At 35.7% G+C, this 21,015-nt stretch overlaps 1 protein-coding gene across 2 annotated transcripts in view; it reads right to left on the bottom strand.

Annotated features, from left to right (window-relative positions):
- Nucleotides 1-14,189, bottom strand: part of WDR49 (WD repeat domain 49) — a 146,331-nt gene extending 132,142 nt beyond the window's left edge. For both annotated transcript variants that reach the window (XM_069472974.1, XM_069472975.1), the window contains exons 1-2: nt 14,084-14,189; nt 13,529-13,761 (exon numbers count right to left, since the gene is read on the bottom strand). In XM_069472974.1, the coding sequence (XP_069329075.1) occupies nt 13,529-13,693 (165 nt within the window). In that variant the 5' untranslated portion in view covers nt 13,694-13,761; nt 14,084-14,189. The remainder of the gene's footprint in view (nt 1-13,528; nt 13,762-14,083) is intronic.
- Nucleotides 14,190-21,015: the final 6,826 nt, after the last annotated feature.

Here is a 21,015-nt window from a genome sequence, read left to right as displayed (position 1 = left end):
TGTAAAGTAGGTATAGCAGTTATCAGTCACAAGAAAATTGTTATGAACATTAACTTAGATATGTGTGCAAGAAAGTAATCAATTGTTTAATAGTAGAGGTTCATTTGGGCATTTAATTAATTAAATTTTCTGAAAAATAATTGATATTGAGCCTTTCGAGCCTGTCAGAAATCCATTATTCTTTTCTTCGTTAAATTATTTTTAGTCTAAAATGTTTAGATAGATGGAAATTTTTCAGTGACCCAGATTTTAAATGTAGAGAAAGAATTCTGGTCCTAAAAACACTCCATCTGAGCCAAAACTGCAAACTGTTTCTGAAAACTAAGTCAATGCTGATCTTTTATTTTAAACTATTACATAATGACATCAATCAACCTCATATCTATATTATTATCTCATTAATAAGATAATATTTTAAAGAAGAATCTCTGTGTATTTTCTTCCCATGAGCTGGTAGTTCATTTTTATTTCTAAAAACAAGAAACTGCTCTGACAAATACCAAAACGATTTCTTTTTTACAATCAAGAATGTGGAATTACAAACAGATCATGAATAATAAATTTCTTCCCCAAAGTAACATAAGTTGCTACATAGTTTTCTGCACATTAATAATACCAGTATGCACTGGGGAGAGAGACCTGAGAAACTTGTGAAATTTATGAAATTTGACAAAAATCACAATTGTATGGTATCCCTGATAATTCTATTACCAGTTGTTCACCTGTTAGAATTTTATTTGTTTGTTTTAAATTTGAAAATAAAACCATATTTTGCCATACCATTGGTTAAAATTTAGCAGTTTGCCTTTACTAAAATCTCCTAACTTATTTCAAGAATCATTATGCCTTGATCAATGTGTGATTTATGTTTATTAATTCTATCATATGCCAGTTTGAATAAATTAGTTACGTTAAAGTACTTGATCTTTTGTACAAACTTTAAAGGACAAATGCATTAACTTTTTTTATTTCAAAACATTAAGGGAGTAGAAATGTTTCTGTTACATGGATAGCTTTTTATAACGCTTAAGTCAGGGCTATTAGTGTGCCCCTCACCCAAATAATGTTCACTGTACCTATGAAGTAGGTTTTTACCCCTTCCATTCTACCCACTCCCTGTTTCTTGATTTCCAATGACTCTTACTTCTCTCTGTGCCCATGTGTGCCCACCAATTAGTTCCAAATTATTAGAGAGTGCATATAGTGTTTGTTTTTCCATTCTTGAGATACTTCACTTAGGATAATGGTCTCCAGTTCCATCTAAATGGCTGCAAAAATACATTAATTCATTTCTTTTTACGGCTGAGTGGTACTCCATGGTATATATACATACGACATTTTGTTAATCCACTCATGAATTGATGAGCACTTAGGTTGATTCCACATCTTTGCAATTGTGAATTGTGCTGCAATAAACATTTGGGTACAGGTGTTTTTTTGATAAAATGACTTATTTTCCTTTGGAAAGATACCCAGTAGTGGGATTGCTGGATGGAATGGTAGGTTTATTTTTAGTCCTTTGAGGAATCCCCATGCTGGTTTCCATAGAGGTTGTACAAATTTTCAGTCCCACCAACAATGTGTGGGCATTCCTTTCTCTCTGCATCCACACCAACTTCTATTGTTTTTTGGCTTTTTAGTAATAGCCATTCTGATAGGAGTAAGGTAATATCTCATTGTGGTTTTAATTTGCATTTCTCCAATGATTAGTGATGTTGCAATTTTTTTCATATGTTTGTTAGCCATTTATCTATCTTCTTTTTAAAAGCTTTTGTTCATGTCTTTTGCCCACTTTTTGATGGCGTTATTTGTTTTTTTCTTGCTGATTTGTTTGAGTTCTTTGTAGTTTCTGGATATTAGCCCTTCATCATATATATAGTTTGTGAATATTTTCTCCCATTCTTTAGGTTGTCTATTTGCTCTGTTGATTATTTCCTTTGCTGTGCAGAAGCTTTTTCATTTAATCAAGTCTCATTTATTTATTTTTGTTGTTGCTGTAATTGCCATTGGAGTTGTAGTCATAAATTCTTTGCCTACACCAATGTCTAAGAGTTTTTCCTACATTTTCTTCTAAAATTTTTATTGTTTCACACCTTACATATAAGTCTTTTATCCACTTTGAATTAGTTTTTCAAAGTGGTAAAAGATAGGGGTCCTGTTTCATTCTTCTGCATGTGGCTATCTGATTTTTCCAGCACCATTTATTGAATAGGGATTCTTTTCCCCAGTGTATATTGTCTACTTTGTCAAAGATCAGCTGGTTGTAAGTAGATTGTTTTATATCTGGGTTCTCTGTTCTGTTGAATTAGTACTAATTTAGTTAATATCTGGGTTTTATTCCTGAATTTGCCACATAATATTTGTATGTCCTTTGGCCAGTCATAACCTCCCTCGGGGTTTGTATAAGGCGCCAGTAAGATAATCTGTACAAAAGGCCATCTTTACATTAACCAACTCTATTCAAACATTAATTATTGCTGTTGAAGACACAATCTCATCAAGATAAATTCACAAGCATATATTCAATATACATATGAACATACTAAGAGTTTAGGAAATTTTATTTCATTATATTAATAAAACATAGAGCATAAAATAATTAATTCTCATTGCCTTCAATGGAAAATTTAATTACTATTTCTTTAATAAAAACTTCATTATCCTAATAGACAATGTTGTCTCATTTGAATGTAGACCTCCAAATAAAAACTACTTAATAGTGTTTTTAAATACACATCCTTTCACTCCTATTAATGAATATTCTCTGTCTTGTCTTTCTGAGGTAAAAAAACAAAAAAATTAGTACTCCTGCCTCTGTTAGAATTCCTCTTCTAATAAAGGTGATAAGTGCATGAGCCATTAGAAAACATAATCTCATTCAGCTCTTCCTAAGATAATGTTTGTAAATTTATTTTGCTATATCTGTTTAACTATTGAGTAAGAAAATAACCAGTTATTGTCTCCAATTGCTCTTGCAAGAGCCAGAAAGCCAATATACTCGGAATGCCTGGTTGGTTATCTCACTAGGCACAACTTTAGACCTTTAGAAAATCTTCCTGTCTTCCTGAATCCCTTTCAAAGAATATTCTAAAAATCATTTCCTTTTGCCTAGAAAGCATTTTCTGCAGTTACAGTCAGTTCTAGTGAGCTGCCTGTCTTTTTAGGAAAAGCGTGAACTGTAAAATTCCCTTCAGCCTCTGAGCTTTGAATGATTTGGATTTCACTGTAACTTATATGAAAACTAATCTCTAAACCTAAGTACAAAACTCTAAAAATATGCCCTTTGTAAGAAACTTGACAGGCATTTTTGTCATTAAGAAAAGATCATGTGCTTTGAATTGGCAACATGTGAATGTGCCAACACACTTTAAAAATTATTTATTTTTGCACAAAATAATTCATGTTTGAAAATACAGATAAGCTAAAAATTAAAATCATTCATAATGCCATCAGCCTTTCAGCTTTTTCTAGGCAGAAATAGAAATGACTGTGTATTATTTACAAAATAGTATCATGAAATACTTATCTTTATATGTTGCTTTTTCCATTTATATCATACCATAAAGCTATGCCTCTTACAATATATAGGTTTTTATCATCATTCTTAATGGTTGCACAATATTCTATGGAGAAGATATACAATTATTTATAACCCTCTATTATTAAAAATTTCAATTGCTCCCAATGCTTTACTGTTTTATATAAACAACTCTGCAACATACATTCCTACACACACATCTTTGCTCCGTTGTCCAATTATTAATATTTCCTGAGGGAAATCCTCAAGAAGCAGAATTACTGAATCAAAGAATTTACAGATTCTTAAAGTTTTTAAAACATCTTGCCAAGTCCTCCTCTAAAAGGCTGAACAAATTTACATACCTATCAACAAAGTATAAGGTTGCCTGTATCCAAGACTCTCACCAAGCTGGGGTATAATTCTTAAGATTCATCAATTGGTTGCTAAAAATCATTCTAATAAGCCAAAATATTCACATACTCTCTGGTAAAGAAATAGGGCAATACATTTCCAAAGCAGACACTTAACCATATTTTTTAAAATCTGTCAACCCTTAGAAATGTTGCTTAGATTTGTTTTTTTCTTTAACTCCTTCTTAGCAATATTTAATAATGAAATGAGGAAAATAATATTTTCCCTTACTCTGTAAGTAAGGACTTGTCTAAGACAAGGATAAAAGTCCCAGTTTAAAACTATGGAAAGAGCACAATCCAACCTGGTCAGAAATATGGGTATTTTCTCCTCTGTCAAAAGTTGGCAGTGGGTTAGCATGTCACATGTCACTGACCCAAGGTTCACTGCCCTTATTCATTGGTGAATATTTGCTTCCAGATCCTGAAAATAAATGTCAAATCATGAGTTGTAAGCCACTGGGAGAAATATGTTCCTCCATCCATCCATCTATTCATTAATAAATATTAGTATATATTGAGCATATGCACCATACAAAGCAGCATTTGGTAGGTTTATTTATTCATTAATTAAACAAACATTTATTAAGTGGCTGTTCCATGCCAAACATTATTCTAAACATTTGGCACTAACTTTGAATATGACAGACAAGATCAATCCTCTTCAAAAACTTACACTTCAGTGGAAAGCCCAGGTGTGCTGGTCACAACTAATGATACATGTTTCCAGGTTATCAAAAGCAATAGGATTACAAGCACTACCTATTGTTTTTCCTAATTTTTATCTGAATGAAGCCTTTAAGCATGCTGAATTATCCATAAATAGAAATATTTTATAGAGCAGAAACATGTCCATAATTCATAAGATTTTTGCTTTTACTTCATATCATTGGAATTCTGCAATGATTTTTTTTCTTTACATGAAAAATAGTTTATACTACGATTTCAAAATCTTGTTTTCTCCAGAACCTGCTAGTTTTATTAACCATTCACCAAAATAAATATTCTTTTTCTTTTTTTTTTTTTTTTTTTTTTTTGAGCCAGGGTCTTGCTCTGCCACTCAGGCTGCGTGATCATAGCTCACTGCAGGCTTGGACTCCTGAGCTCAAGGGATCCTCCCGCCTCAGTCTCCCAAATAGCTGGAACTACAGGCATGTACCACCACACCTGGCTCAAAATTAATATCACTTTTGTCAGGCATTCAGCATGATTTTTGGTTAATGTTCTGTGACAGCTGAATGAGCATACACTATCAAAATACATCCTTTTGCCTATCTCTATAATTAAATTTAAAATTAACATGCTGCTTTCTCATGCTTCATTCTGTTGTACTTGCCTCAATTTCCCTTGGTTACAAAGCATATTGGCTATGAATATGTATTAGGCTTTGCTGTCAAACCCTGTGAACATCTTCTGGAGCAGAAGATTAGATATATTTTTTCAAAACCAATGCATCAGTTTATATCATCCCCTGCAATTTTCACTTACCAGTGAACATTCATGAGAGACTGAACAACAGAACAGGAGAGATTAGTCTGCTAGTCAAGGTTCATAGTGCTCTTTTTTCCCTGCTTCAATGGGTTCTAGCTGGTTTTAATTTTCATTTACACTATGATATCAATGATTCAAGAGCTCATCGATTCAAATGGGGTTAAAATTTTGTGACTAACACAGGCACAGGCCTTGAAATTCCTGTACTGAATTTAAGGTTTGGAACCAAACTCTCTCAAACCAAAAATTCAACAGTTAGATTCCTATGCAGCTGGTGAATTAGAAGTCAATTGAATCTGCGTGGGGTTGGGGGTAGGGGATCAATAAATCTATCTTTCCCCTTTAAATAAAAACTATTATCATCCCTGAAAAATGCAATTGTTCTTATTATTTTCCTCTAAGTCTATGAAGGTCTTCAATTCTCAATTCTCTGCTACAGATTTAAGATGTTTATCACTACTATCTGTTTGTGCCTAAGCTAGAAACTTGGAGGGATAAGCCTGATCAGGTGTATTCAACAGACAATAGGCTTCATTGATCTTCATTTGGAAATCTCACTATAGCAGGATAAATATAAAATTTTTAAAAAATTGCTGTTCCAATTGCATCAAAGAATTTCCTGCATTAATGGGATCATAGATTAATACCAGTGTTGAAGCTGGAAGGAAGTTTAGACAATATACACCAAGTCCTTCATTTAAAAGAAATAAACTGAAGCCCAGACAGATAAAAAGACTTCTCTGAGGTCACATAGTTCACTTTTGGTAGAAACAGGCCTAGAACCAAGAATTTCCAATTCTTAACCACTTTTACCATACTACAGACACAGTAACTTCAACAAAACCTGATTCTCTTTGGGATAACACAGTCATCAACAAACCCAAATTATATGAATTTGTAACATGTATACCCAAATAATCTCATACTGTTTTGATAAAAGCTATCTATTTAGAACCCTATGGCTTTATAATAATATACTTAAGTTTTACATGTGAACTTTGAATCAATAAAGTAAGCATAAAATGACTAAAAAGACAGAAAGAGTCTAATCCAGGTTCTAAGGGAAACCTTTTCATCAATTATCACCTCTTTCCTGTTCTTTTGGCCTCAAACCAAAGATCCAACTTCAACCAATCTCTGGCCATTATCTTCATTCCTTTGATGTGCCATCCTTTCATCCCAGGTATCTAGCAAAACACAAGCCCTGGAAAAGCATCTTGTTCATGCCTATATCCAGGCTGCTGAACACTGATGGATAAAGTTCATCCAAATGGGCAGAATGGTGCCACTACAATAAAACACATCATCTCCAACCTCAAAGGTCCCTCTATACTAGTAGGAATCCGTCCATGCTTCCTTCCTGAACTCTCACTCTTATTCTTCACTTTTTTCAAATTCTTATTTCATCATTTCCCTGTCCATTCCTAATAGAGAAGTTTAACTCCTAATTTACAAGAGTAAAGCCACAGAAGAAAGAGAAAGAAAAAGAGGAAAAGAAGGAGGAGGAAGATAAGTAAGAATCAATTAAATGGGAACTTCCTCAATGTTTTGCATCCCACATATAAGTTGACCTGTATCTGTAGCCATCTCCTTTTCTCCTGTGACAACAGAACTTCTCCTGTATTTAGATATGACCTTCTCTCACCACATCAGAGAATCTCTTTTATTATCACCGCCTTGTTCTTTGTTGACTACTTTTCATCAGCATGTAAACATGATCAAGTCATTTGAATGATTAAAAACTTTCCCTGGACATTGTCATCTGCTTTTAGCTACTGTCCCATCCTTCTCCTTTCAACCAACCAACTTGAAACAATCATGGACACACATTGTCTCGATTTCCTCACCTCCAACTTACTCAGTCTATTGCAATTTAGCTTCTTTTCCTTCCACTACCCTGAAGCTGCTCTTCCCAACAAGACTAAAAATGTTGTGGTTAAATCTTTCAGTGGGTTCTTTCCAGTTCTTACCTGACAAAATAAACAATGTAGCAAGTTAACATTTGATTCCAGAATATCTTTGTTTGGGAAAATACTTTGAGATTTCCATTCAGTTGGAGAATGAAACCTGAGGTACGGACAAGACACCAATAGAGAAAGAATAAGGACCAAGTTGCTCTGAAGAAGAAAAGAAAAATTTTGTATTGGTTTTTATTGATATGGTTTTGTTGTTTGATTAGACAGAGGGGGAGAGAAAAAAATAGTGGCAGCAAAGGGACATAGAGAGGATGGAAGACAGCAAGACTGCAGAGAGTGGCATGAAAATAACGGGCCATCAGGAAAACCCCACAGGCAATATGGCTAAAATGACCTTCAATAATGGAAGTGTTGGTGAGTTTCAGAAATGTAAACCTTTCTCTCATGTTCCCCACTCCAACCCACACCCTCTTCCCAAAAAATTCAGTTGCATCTAGCAAACTTGTAAATGCTTTCTAAAGGGGAATTCCTGGGTAACTAAGTAAAGAGCTGAGTCTCACGCATGTTAATCTGATGGACAGTAGAGATGGCAACTGGCTATTTCATAATTAGCAAGTGAGGATTAGGCTACTGAATGCACTTTGTACTATATAATACAGTTAAAGGTTAAGCTTTACCTGTTTATCTTCATACAGGTCTCCACTGAAATCCTTTTGGAAAAAAAAATTTTTAAAAAGCAATGGGTTATTCTTTTTATTCTTCAACCCTTTCTCTACATTGATTTTTTTCATAGAAGTTGTTTATTATTTGCTGATTATGCATTAGCCTCAAGTTAGCAGGGCACAGAGGCTGTATACTATTAACTTAACAAGCTCGTTTTGTTAATGAAGTCTTTATCTTACGGGATTCATGCAATTCATTCTGCAACATCCCAAAGGAAGGTTACCTTTTGGCTGGTGGAAGTTATGCCAAAAACAATGGGCTGGAAAGTTGACAATTCACCTCTGGTTTCTGGCTCTGCCCCATGGGGAAATTCAATTAAATATTTTTGGGCCTCTGTCTTCTTATGTGTAAACAGGAAGTAAAAATGTCCACTCTGCTACATTTCAGGCTGGTGAGAGGACCAAATAACATGATGTCTACAGAAGTGTTTTATAAAATCTTGGCATACTTGAAAGTTATTAAAATTTTATTCATTATTTTTACCTCCAATGATTTCCACAAAGAGTTTTAGTTCAGCTTCAACAGAAGGTACATAGTAAGTAATGCAAAGATAAAAGAGTAAGAGTCAGATAATAAAAATAGCAGATAATTGTCCCAGAAAACCCAAGTTAAGAATAATTATATCAATTGAATACTAAATTTAGCTTTGAACTTCCTAGCAGCTAAGGCAAAACACAAAACACAATTAGGCATGTGGCTTTCCTTAAGTTACAAAATGAAGCAAGCTGGTTCATTAGGAGAGATGTAAATTTTCCTACCACTAAGTCTACCACTAAAGTCTAAGAGGATACTGGGTAAGATTGCTATCTGAGCACACACCTGTTTATAGTTCCCAGATTCCCTCACAGTTAGGTGTGTTCATATGACTGAGGTCTAGCCAATGGGATGTGAGCCTGGCCCACAGATGCCTTCCTCAGTGCTCCTCCATGCTCTTCCCCCTGCTACCAGCTAATGCCTGGCAAGCTTGAAAGGCAAAAGGTGGAAGAAGCCGGGACCTGAATCACTACTTGCAACTGTGTGCCAATTAGAAAATCTGCTTTCTACTTTATGTGAGCAAGAAATAAACCTCTATCATATTTCAGCTATTATATATTTTACATATTTTGCACACCCTAAAAAAAATAAAGATTTTATAATTTGAAACATTATTGAATAATCTAATATCCAATTTTATACTTTATCAGTTTTATCCAAGAAAAGTTTCTAAATGATCTTCATGGACCATCTCATATTTTATCAGAAACAAGAAAATCTAAAGGATCTGAAGAAAGGCAATAAAACAAAAATGGGAGATTTTATTTATGTGTTTTGGATGTTGATACCCAGGGTTCAAAGGAGAGAAGCATGAAACAAAAACAGTTCTAGAGCATGAGACACATTCAGGAAGACCTGTTCATTTGGGTACCTTAATAATGATGGTACAATGGACAATGAGACGGGTTAGAGAAGACTGGATCCTTCATAAATTGGGAGGAAGCCTGACAGTTTAGAAAGAAGGACAAATGACAGAAAGATAGAAAAGGGCCAGTTCTGACTTTCTGCATTCCCTTAGAGCTTTGCCTTCCTGGCAGTGTATCAGAATCCTCAGCTTTGTTTTGTCGAAGCAAATAAGCATAGTTCATAGGCCCTGCTACAGAATCTGTCCAGGCATCTTGGGAATTTTATAATCAAGGATAAAGATATCAAAATTCAGTAAATTTAATTATTTTATTACTCCTCAAGTACAATTTCAGGATTAAAGAATTAACTCTTGAACTTCTCTGGTCTTTGGAGATTAAGTTAGCATAAGTGCATTGTGTTTAGATTTCATTCATTGTGCCCCTGCTCCCTCCACTGACAAATTTGTTTTAAGAATTCTCACTGGACACGCTTTGGGGACTTCCTGCTAGGATTCTTATTATGTCTTCCTCACACTGAATCATTTAGGCTCTTCCTACTTTGAACATAAATACTTCATGATTTATGTGCAGCTTAGGTTTCATTTCTAGCTATAAAGGTAAAGATTTAGCAGGGATAGGGCCACATGGCAGCAGGGCGCAGACAGGGTAGGGCCAGCCCTGGCTCTGGGCCCACAGTCTGGGCCAGAACAGAGTGCCAGGAGATGACACAGACACAGCTGCTGATAGAGGCAGTTCAGGACCTCATCTAGAGAGCCTAGGGGCATAGGGTAAACTATGCTCTCAGGCCAAACACCCAGCAGAATTTCGGAGAGATCCAAGGCAGAGTGTCCTGACATGAGGTCAACAATGGAGAATGCGAGGAAAGAAATACTCAGACACCCACATAGGCAGACTCTGAGAAGAAACTCAATGTGCATCAGGCCCCAAAGGGGCTTTCCCAAAACTCCATTTCCCTTAGACCATAATTTTTACTTCTCACCACTTCTATAAAATCAGCAAACCACAGATACTCTTCCTCATATAATAGCTGGCTTTTGAAGTTTCTAAGAAAATGTAAAATATGGTTGACATCAAAATAATATGAATATCCAGAGACCATGTCATTTCTCTAAGCACTGAAAGTGCTACAGAAAAGTTTGAGTAACAACCATTTTACAGTTCTTTGAATAATGCAAGTTTCCCTCCCTTCATCCTGATACATGGCTTTTTGACACCATCATGTAAGGGAAAATGAAATTCACAAGTTACTTTTCTAGTTCTCATGCCCAGGTAACTTATTGGTTCCAAAGAAAAAGATTAAGACATCAATTAGAATCTTTTGCCTGCTCGTAAAATATGAAATAGGAGATGGAAAGATGATGCTTTTTTACTCTTCTATGTGAATTTGTCTTTGCAACTCTTGTTCTTACCACTTCCTACCACAACTAAAAGGAACGTAGAAGCACAGCAGCAAGTGTCACTGGGAGTTTAATTTTCTTTAGAAAATGTATGAGTTAGGGTCAAGAGAATGTTAGAAGTAATATGGTTCAATCTCTACTTATTAAATATGTAATGCCTAACGTTAACTGAGCACTTACACTGTGTGGCAAGCCCTCTTCCAAGTACATTCCAGATAACGCCTCATTTAACTCTCACAAAAACCCTATTATCCCCATGTTAGAAATAAAGGAAACTGAAGCCAGAGAGGGTAAGTGATTTCCACAAAGTCACATTGTTAAGTGGCAAAGCAGTGATTCAAATCCAGGAAGTCTGATTCATAGCTCTTAAACACCAGGTGATTCTGATCCATGTATACCATTGTACAATAAACACAAGCACTACTTGCTTTATTCCTAAGTGTTACTAGTAAGATTAATATGGTATGTGGTATTTCATTTGGGAACATATATATAAAACATTCATTGCACAATTTAAAGACCCAACTTCCTGTTTTTCAGTTAAGCATTGCCACTGCTATTTAAGGGGATGGACTTCACCTAATATTAGACAACACTTCAGCCCCAAATAAGAAATTTGTATAAAAAGAAAAACAAAACAAAAACAAAAACAAACAAACAAGCAAACAGAGTAAGAGATAAAGGAATCTGGTGCCAGAAGCGTGACATTTCCAAGAACATGTATTTGGTAATTGGACCATAAATCACTGCTTTTGGAGTTCTGTGTTGCAGGAATACCACTGAGGGTGTTTTTTCCTCCTACAGCAATCTATATTTGTGGCCTGTAGGCCTAGCACTCATGACAGATGGACTGGATTCCACTGAAATCATCTAGTGCATCATTCTCTAGGTGTCCATGCTGTGTTTGGAAATCATGTGGGCTCAAGGGTCTAGCTTTTAGTACTGGCTGCACATTTGCCACTGTATTGTTCCCTTCTCTGTCTGTTGAGTATGTTAAAAATGGATGAACTTCATTTTTTCTTGAAAGTACAGCTGCAAAGCCCAATTTCTTTTTACTAAAATGTCAATAGATTCTCTATGTTCAGGCAAGCTCTGAATTACGTTTTCTTCCCTTTGGTCCATCAGTACTTGTGTTTCCAATTGGCAATTTCAAAACAAGTGGTCTGGCCTTTAAAGTCTTTAAAATAAAAAAAAAATACTTAACACTGAATTTTCCAAGTTTCACTTGGGTTCACTCAAGACTAATCTGTAGTTTGAAAAGAACACCCACCCTCAACCTCCTATAGCAGTTTCATTAATATGTGAACTTTATAATGTTGCCTCTTCTGATAGATTCTAGCTCTCAAATTCTGTGTTCTTAGCACCAGAACAAAACTGCCACATTTCTGTTCATTCCAGAGTCAAAGCTGTCATAATCTGCTGTTAAATTTTTTCTGAATGTCCTCAAGCTGTCAAAATGTTTCCTATGTCTATCAAGATATGCCAGATTCATTTGGGGCACTGGGCATAAGCACCACGGAAATTTTTCACACAAATGGGGTTGGAAGAAGAGCAAATATATGAAGATTGAAATGAGAAAAGTGTAGGATAAAGCATGTCTTTGCAAAGTAGGATAGATTCTATTGTAAAGAAATGATTTATATTATTAGGACATTAATTTATCAATATAAGTAGAATCTAGCTTGTTATATAGAATAGGGTATAGCAGAGTTTCGGTGGTTAGCAACTCTTCTTTTTTGATAAAGATTAAAATTTGTGCCACTTATAGGCCAGTATAATTGTTAGATTTTATCATGTTTTATTAATTTCAATGTGGTATTCCAAAATATTGTATGTCTGTTTCAAATTAATACAGATGCTCCAAGCACTCCTTGAGGACCTATATTTTGCAAGTATAATGAAGTAGAAAGGATGGAGGCTCATGCCCACCTAAATTCCACAGCACAGAAGAGCACTTCTTCCTAGCCACGTTCAAAACTAAGAATCATTTTGATGTATGCTATTCATTACACACAGCTGAAGAATTCCAGGTTAATTAACTAAGATCATTTATAGTTAAATTGCTATGATTTATTTTATATGTAGATTAAAATGAAAACTTCTAATTTTGTTTTTATTGGCATAACTCCATAATTTACAAAAAGAATGCCAGACTGTTCCTTCACGTGGGATCTTGGGACAACAAAGTATCAAAATCAGCTTTGAAAAGGATCTGTGCCACTCAGGGTGAGGCAAAGGGAATTCCTGCAAACTGGATATGCATATTTGAACTTGCCAAGTTCTGTGTCCATATTAATTGCAAAGGACAATTATTACTGGGGGTCACCTTGGAGATCTGGTTTTCCTCACTCACAACCATAATTTTTTGTTTTCCAAAAATATATTGATCGCTAAGAAAAATTTTGTCCAAGAATAAATCATTCTTCCTTGATGGTTATGCTATGCAATTGTAGCAATTTAAGCTAAATAATATTATGTGGCACAAAGAACTGAGGGTTAAAGTTACTGAGCACATCATGTTAAAACCAGGCCTGACTGATTATTTCCAATACCCTGCTATAACTATTAAATATATTTTTAAAACTTTTAAAAGAAAAATCTCTCTGTTTTTCATCCTAGTCTCCTTTGTGATCAACTCTCAAACTCTCTGGTCAATAAGCTTCACACTTACCTCAAAGGCCCTCTGTATTTTGACAAAGTCCCCGACGCTGAGCTGGTTCTCAAGCAGGCCTGTGCCATAGTCTTCATCTGCAGTTACACCTTCTGTTCTCTCAGGGATCTTTGGCCCAGGCTGTGACCTCAAGTTTAACTCAAGTGCAGCATTTTGGCAACTCATAATGGCTTTACCTCTTTTCAGAAGCCTTCAACTATTTCTATATGTTTTTCTTTCCTTTCAACAGGTGCCTTTGAAAAGAAACCCAACTTAGCAATAGAATTCAAAAATGAAAGTACATACCTTTAAAGGCAACACAATTAGGAGGCAAAATGTTCAAACCTAGGTAGGAAATAAAAGCCCTCAATCCTCTAACTTATTTGATTCCACTGTTTATTTTCAAAACCAGTTGCATGGTTTAAAAACACCCCTTCCTTATACTCTATTTAACCTGGCTTGATTAAAAATGTGTAAAGCTTCTCCCACTTTTATAGTAACTGACACAGAAAACAACTTCTGATCCTCATTTTAAATGCATGAGATAAACAACTTCTCAAAATCTCTTTGGCTAACCTTGCTTCCATTAACATGCTGTAGTTTTCAAATCCATTTTCTTGTCTGGAGGTGGTAGATGACGAAGATGCAGTTTCGTACCAATGAAGTGCTTGCCTCTGAAGGCCACCTTCCCAGAAATGTGGAGTTGTTTGTTTCATCTGTTCCTGATGCCTTTGTATGTTTCCTGGCAACCAACATAAAGCCAGCTAAAACTTTTCCTTTCCCTCCCTCTTCCCAAGTAATGACCAAAGGTTTAAACATATAATGTAAATGTTGAGATTTTTTTTAAAGGACAGTTCAGCCCACTCATTTTTTATTAAACTTGTGTTATTTAAAGAGAATGTTTACAAACCTATTTTCTATGAAGCATGTTATGTATTATGAAACAACATGATTAGCAAAAGAAAAGAGCATAGATTTCCAGAATTGTATCTTTATGCACAGAAAATGTTTTATTCTTATATAATAAAAATCCATTTTTTATATTCTCTTTGTCTTAGTTTCTATGTGTAAAAAAGGAATGGTTCATAAAAGCTTTCAGCTCATTGAAAATGTGGGAAAAACACAGCATAACATAATATGATAATCTAATGATAAAACAGCTTGCAGTGTCATTCACTGGTTCAGCTAATAATAATGAACATGAGGTGAAAAAGGAGGAAAGTTACTTTTTTTTTTTTTGAATATTTACCATGTGCCAGGCACTATCCTAAAACTTCACATCATTATCTTGTTTAAGCTTCACAACAACCCTACAAGGCAGATATGACCATTATCCCCTTTTTACAGATAAAGAACAGAATGCCAAAGTTGACACAGTTAGTAAGCTATGAAATAAGACAGAATGGCCCCAAGCTTCAGAGCCTGCACTACAGATGGAAGCCCTCTTTGCACCTTCTTTTCATTTCTGCAAACTGGAAAGTTGGCACTAGATATTCTCCAGGGTCTCTTCCATTCTACAATCTGTTGTTCACTAGATATGTGGTACAGCATAGAGAAGGAAGAAGCCCGTGAGCATTCCTATACCAGTTTTAGAAAAAAAATAAAGTTTCATCCATGCTTCCATTAATTCATCCATCTATTTGTCAGCATTCATTCAAAAAACCATTTAGTAAGAGCCTAATTCACATCAAGTCATGAATTGGACCTGGTGCCCGCCCCAGGGCCTTTACAGTCTTTTAGGAGCAATTACTTGTCTAGCTCATCCTTCATGCCAGTTCCAACCTCTTGCTGTTTATAGTGTGGTTTGAGAGGATTCTGAAGGCATAGATAGGCCCAAAGAAAAAGAGTGGCATTATAAATTATAGATACGCATCATGGGCACAGAAGGGCAGGGGAACATATTTACCACAAATTTGCTTTTTCTGAATTAGCCCTTCATGTAAGTTAGGAAAACATCTTTAAGTCCTAATATTATAAATTCCCCTAAATTATCTCACAGAGGTACACAATTTGTCTTCTTACCATCCTGGTTAGTGACTTAGTAATAATTTAGAGCTGGATCAGGCCCATAAATGTTTGCAAAATGTTTTATAGTGATATTCTGGAAAGCTGGGCTTAGTCCGGTAACAGACACTAATGAGGGAAGGAAGAGGAAATAAAAAAACACGCTATGAAGCTGCACTGGAGAAATAGGTATCCCGATGGCTGACAATGCAAAATTCTCTAATTATTCGAAGTCAACCTTCCTGCCCTACTTAGCTTCCATAAAGATGCAGCTCTAAACTACTCTCATTAGTCAAAACAGGAAAGTATAATGAGCAGCTAACAAATAACAGAAGTTAATCAATTGACACAGTTTTCTTGCTGTAAAATTATGGCATTAGAAATAATTCTTGATCATAAAATCTTAAATGGCTCTAGCCTTCTTTGTTACTCTGTGGTTAATTTTCAGGTTAAATTTCCGCAACACTGTAAAATCCATAACTAGTCTCTTGACTGATAAAATTTACCCCCCTGCTTGCCATGAATCAATTATGATTTTGTGAAAATCTGCCACATGCCCAGTCCAATACTAGGCTCTAGGGGAATGTTGCAGGGATGAAGACAGTCTGTGTTCTCACGGTGCTCACAGTTTAGTTGCAAAAAGGCCAACACAAAAATCGACACTTGCTCCCTTCTCCTGTAGGGACCAGACAACACTCGCTGGCACAGTGGAGCACTAAGCGCTCAAGAGGGCAGAGTAAGTCAAAACATCCGCTGGCCTTTGCTGCCCTTGAAACCTCGGGAATGAATAATTGTCCCCACGGAACAGATGCCCCCGTCTGTGTCCTTATCAATACTCATCTGGCAAAACCCAAATCCCTGCCCTCTTCCTTCCCCATAATTTATTGCCACCAACATAACATGAATGTCCCCTTTCTTCTAATTTCTCTTCCCTGTGTTTGTCCCCTGTTCAGACTTGAGCCTATTCTTAATTTTTGCCTAAATTCTCCCTCCAACTTCTCACTTGAACTGAAACCAGCTTTCCTTTACCAACCTCCCACCAAACCATCTCAAGCCAAGGCTGCTTCTTGCCATAGTTCCCGCTTCTCTGGGAAGACAAGGAAAGGTTGTCTTCCCACCATCTTCTTGCCCTTTGAACCCGTGCATCCCCACGTGGCCCGGTGATGAAATATCCCATAGCTCTGGTTAAAGGGAACTTCCTCCCAGATGCTAGAGGAAAGCACCAGCTCTGCCTTTGGCACCTTTTAAGCCCTCAGTAAATATTATTACTTTCTTCCTTCTTTGTTGCTGATCATCCCTGTTAGAATTAATTATTCCTTCTACTCTGCAACCACTGTATTTTGTTTATACTTTAACCACAGTGCTTTTTCTTTTTGCTTTGTAATATAATTAGTTGTCTGTTATCCGTCTCTCCCACTAGGTTAACTCCCTAACAACAGGGATGATATGATATCTCACTAATGCATGTAATGTTACATTGCCCAACGCAAAGCTTTGCATAAACTACACAACAGTACAATGATGTATGCTCATTTGTAAACTAGGATGGGTGAAAGCAACATTCACCTATAACCTTGAGTTATCAAGGAAGGGCCCTGTGAATAGGTGGCACTGAGTCAGAAAGAGAAGCAGAATTCTGTGGAAAAAGAAAATTCATGTAAGGAAAAAACCGAGACTGTATCTTCAAGCCACTTACCACAATAAACTGCTCAAGCACTTTTTGAAACAAAGCATTTTTTTTATTCATACAATTTCTGTGTAATATGCAAATGTGTCGAGGCTCTACTCTTCTGTTGCAGAGGCTGCTGTAGGCACCAGAAAAGCTAAGACAAAGGAGATACATCTCTGTAACCACCATTGCTCAGAGACATATATCATAGTAAACGTTGGTTTTAAATTAATCCTATCTTTTGAGAAAGCAGTTTCTATGTTAACCTTGGAGAACATAATGTTAGCCATTTTTTTTTGATCTCCTGAACAATGTTCAAAATAAAAAAAACCTGTATTTGCATAACAGCATTTCTCAGACTTTTCCAAGTATTCGAAGACAGAAGTCATGAAATAATGGTATCATAAAATAATCAAATACATAATTTTACAATAAATTGCATGTCATCATATGTTAAGTTCTAGTCGAAGCAAGCAGTGGTAGCCAAATTTAAAAATCTACGTGGAAGCAGAATATAAAATTGAGAAAATCCTAACTATTGACTTCAATGTTCCAACTTATTTGAAAAAAAAGGCCACTGTAACTTAATCTGTAGGCACTTAGGATCCACTGAAGTTAATATTGAGTACAATGCTTAAATTATTCGTATGTTCGATCTGCTTGTGGAATTCTGATGAGCATTCCCAACTGCCAATCACTTCTGAGCCCCTCTTTGCTTTGACGACCCTTCTCTTTGAAATTCAGTGTCAGTGTTTTCAGTCATCAGTGGGGCTTTCACTAGAGGCCACTTACTGGGCAATTATGCCAAACTAGATTACCAAATCCCTTCCTGTTGCCTCTCTGAGAAAACATTGCATTCTATTCTGCTTGGAGCTTTAGAACAGTTTGTCAAAATCACCTTGATATCGAACACTTGCATTCATGTTTAGAACCACTAGAAAACAGTCATAAAATCATTGCTTGAAAGGAGCCACTGAGAATCCAGTTAAGCATTTATTGATTGCCTCCTTGAAGAAAGACAGAAAGCAGGTAAGTTGGAAATTAATAATTATTGAGTTCATAATATATGCAAAACACTGTGTGAAGCACTTTCACAAATGTTATTTTATTTAAGCCTCATGATATCCCTGAAAGATACTTAATATTTTCTCTTTTTTAACTGATGAGGGAACTAAAGCAAAATTAAGCATCTCATCCAACTTCATACAACTTACAAATTGTATCATATAATTATAATGCCAATAGAATAGTGCTATGCACTCTAAGAAACTTACGTAGATTATTTCATTGAATTCTTCCGGAAACCCTATGATATGGGCACTATTGTCACCATTTTTAGATAAAGAAACTGAGGATTATTTAGATTAAATAACTTATCTAAGATCATCCAGCAAGAAGTAGCAAAGCTGGAATTCCAACCCCACATCTTTCCATGTACTCCCTAGTATAAAGCCATATTCAAGGTAGCCTGCTAAACACCATAGTCAATGCTAATACATTTTGGGAGCTAAAATGTGCAAAATGTAAGGAAATAAGAAAGCACACACTAGAAAATGAAGTCTGAGGGGCTTAGAATTTGGAGTCAGAATACTAGCTTCAAGTCTTGGTTCTCTTATTTTCAGCCCTATAGCTTGGGCAGCTTGAGTCATTTCTCAAAATGAAGATAGCAGAATTATTTATCTTATAGAATGGGTTTAGGGTTAAAATGAGAAAATACAGTGAAAGCTCTATGTAAATTATAAAAATATTATGCACATGAATTAACATTAATATTAATACACAGTCAGAGTAAGGCAAATTTCCTGCAACTTTGGGGAAACAAGGTAGAAGTTCATAGAGGGATTAGGATATTTTAATTGTAAAACAGAATGAAGCAAAATTATCCACATCATGACGTTTTATGTTGAAGCTGAGATTCTGTAATCATTCTCATTGCTTCCAGGAAGGTCTTATATCTAAATCTATTTCAGAGAGCAATGCTATATCAATATTTCAAGGTTAGTTATTAAATTTAATGATTGTATTTGTGGGGTGTGTGTGTGTGTGTGTGTGTGTGTGTGTGTGTTATAGTTTTATCACTTTGAGAAAAACATTTTCTGCCTTAGGATCAGTCAGCACTAATGGCAACTATAGAAGTCTTCCCTAAGAGAGCCTGGTCTACTTGATACTGTCTGAATCTACTTTTAATAGCAGCAGAAATGATAGTCAAAGCAGTGTAACTACTGTCTCTTATAATGTGATGCTCTTAGATTGCTTGAGTGCCCAAATCCCCAAAATCAGACAGTTTGTTTATAAAGCATTAAAAACTCTATTCTAGAAGAGAAGTGGATTTTAATTTAACATGGTTTCACTGGATGGCTTGGTCCCAATGGAATATATATGTATGCATATTATATATACACATACATACATAGGTATGCATATTATATATACATATATACAAGCACACATACACAGAGAGAGAAAGAGAGACATGGGAGAGTGTAAGAATGGGAGTTTCTCCGACAGGTTGCCTCACAAGGATGAATTGTGGCCAGTTGCTGTCCTTTGGGTAAGCAAGTGACCACTAACTGGGGCAACAGAGGTGTAAAGACAGAAGTATCTCTAGAGGGGATAAAATACAATGGGACAAGAGCTCTAAGTTCAGAGACAAGAGACCTGGATTTTAGTGCAGTCTCTACCATGTCAATGTAGCTCTAAAAATTTACCCTCTTTGGGCTTCAGTTTCCACAGGCCTAAGTGAAAATAATAATTCCTACATGCACCCTTCAAATAATTGCTTTGAAGCTCAAATGGGATCATGTATGTGGAAACAGTTGTTAACCAGAAAGGGCTATGTAAATATTTTATTTGTTGGTTGGTTCATTCATTTAAAGTATTTTTATGTGACTTAACATGTGTAGGGCATTAACTGGTGGTACGAATGGCTATCAGTTGTGACTAGTAACATTAAAAAGCATAAAGTCTAGAAAATAACATAATCCATCTACATGAATCATATAGGTAAAAATGGTATAGATGAAATACTATGTGAGTTAAGGAAAAGATTGCTTAAATATATATAGTTGAAGAGGCATGGTAGATGGAGTAAAAATGGCTTTGTAAGTGGTGACATTTGAGTTGATGTTATGGTTTGAATTGTGTGTCCCCCAAATTCACATGTGGAAGTCCTAACCGCCAGTACCTGAGAATGTGATCTTATTTGGAATAGGGTCATTGCAGATGCAATTAGTTGAGATGAGGTCATACTGGAGTAGGATGTGACCTAATCCAAGATGACCGCTGTTCTGATTGGGAAAATTTGTATATGAACACACATGCACACGTGCGCACACACACACACACAGAGAAAGCCATGTGAAGACCGGAGTTTTGCTGTCACAAGATAAGGAGCTATCAGAAGCTAGGAGTGAAGCCTGGAATAGATCCTTTCCTAGTACCTTCACAGGGAGTATGCTCTTGCTGATGCCTTGAGGTCTGAAACAATAAATTTCTGTTGTTTAAACCACTGAGTTTGTTATGGCAGCCCTTGGAAACTAATACAGTTGGTTACATGGAAATACAGAAAAGACAGTTTATGGATAGAAATGTATGTTACCAATATGTTTACCATTATTATTAAACTAATGTAAAATATATATAAATACAATCATTATAATATAATAATGTAATATTAAGCACTTAATACAGCATTTGGCACATAGTATGCACCAAATAAATATCTATTAAATGAATCATTTGTTTAATAAACAAAAAAGAGAACACATAAAGAGAAATGGATTGGCATCAAATACATATATTTTTGACCCCTGCTCCTCCAGACTCCTTGGTAGTC

This window comes from Eulemur rufifrons, chromosome 7 (assembly GCF_041146395.1).
Source record: "Eulemur rufifrons isolate Redbay chromosome 7, OSU_ERuf_1, whole genome shotgun sequence".
Taxonomy (NCBI): domain Eukaryota; kingdom Metazoa; phylum Chordata; class Mammalia; order Primates; family Lemuridae; genus Eulemur; species Eulemur rufifrons.
Note: the sequence above shows the minus strand (reverse complement) of the source record. Positions and strands in the feature narration are given on the sequence as shown.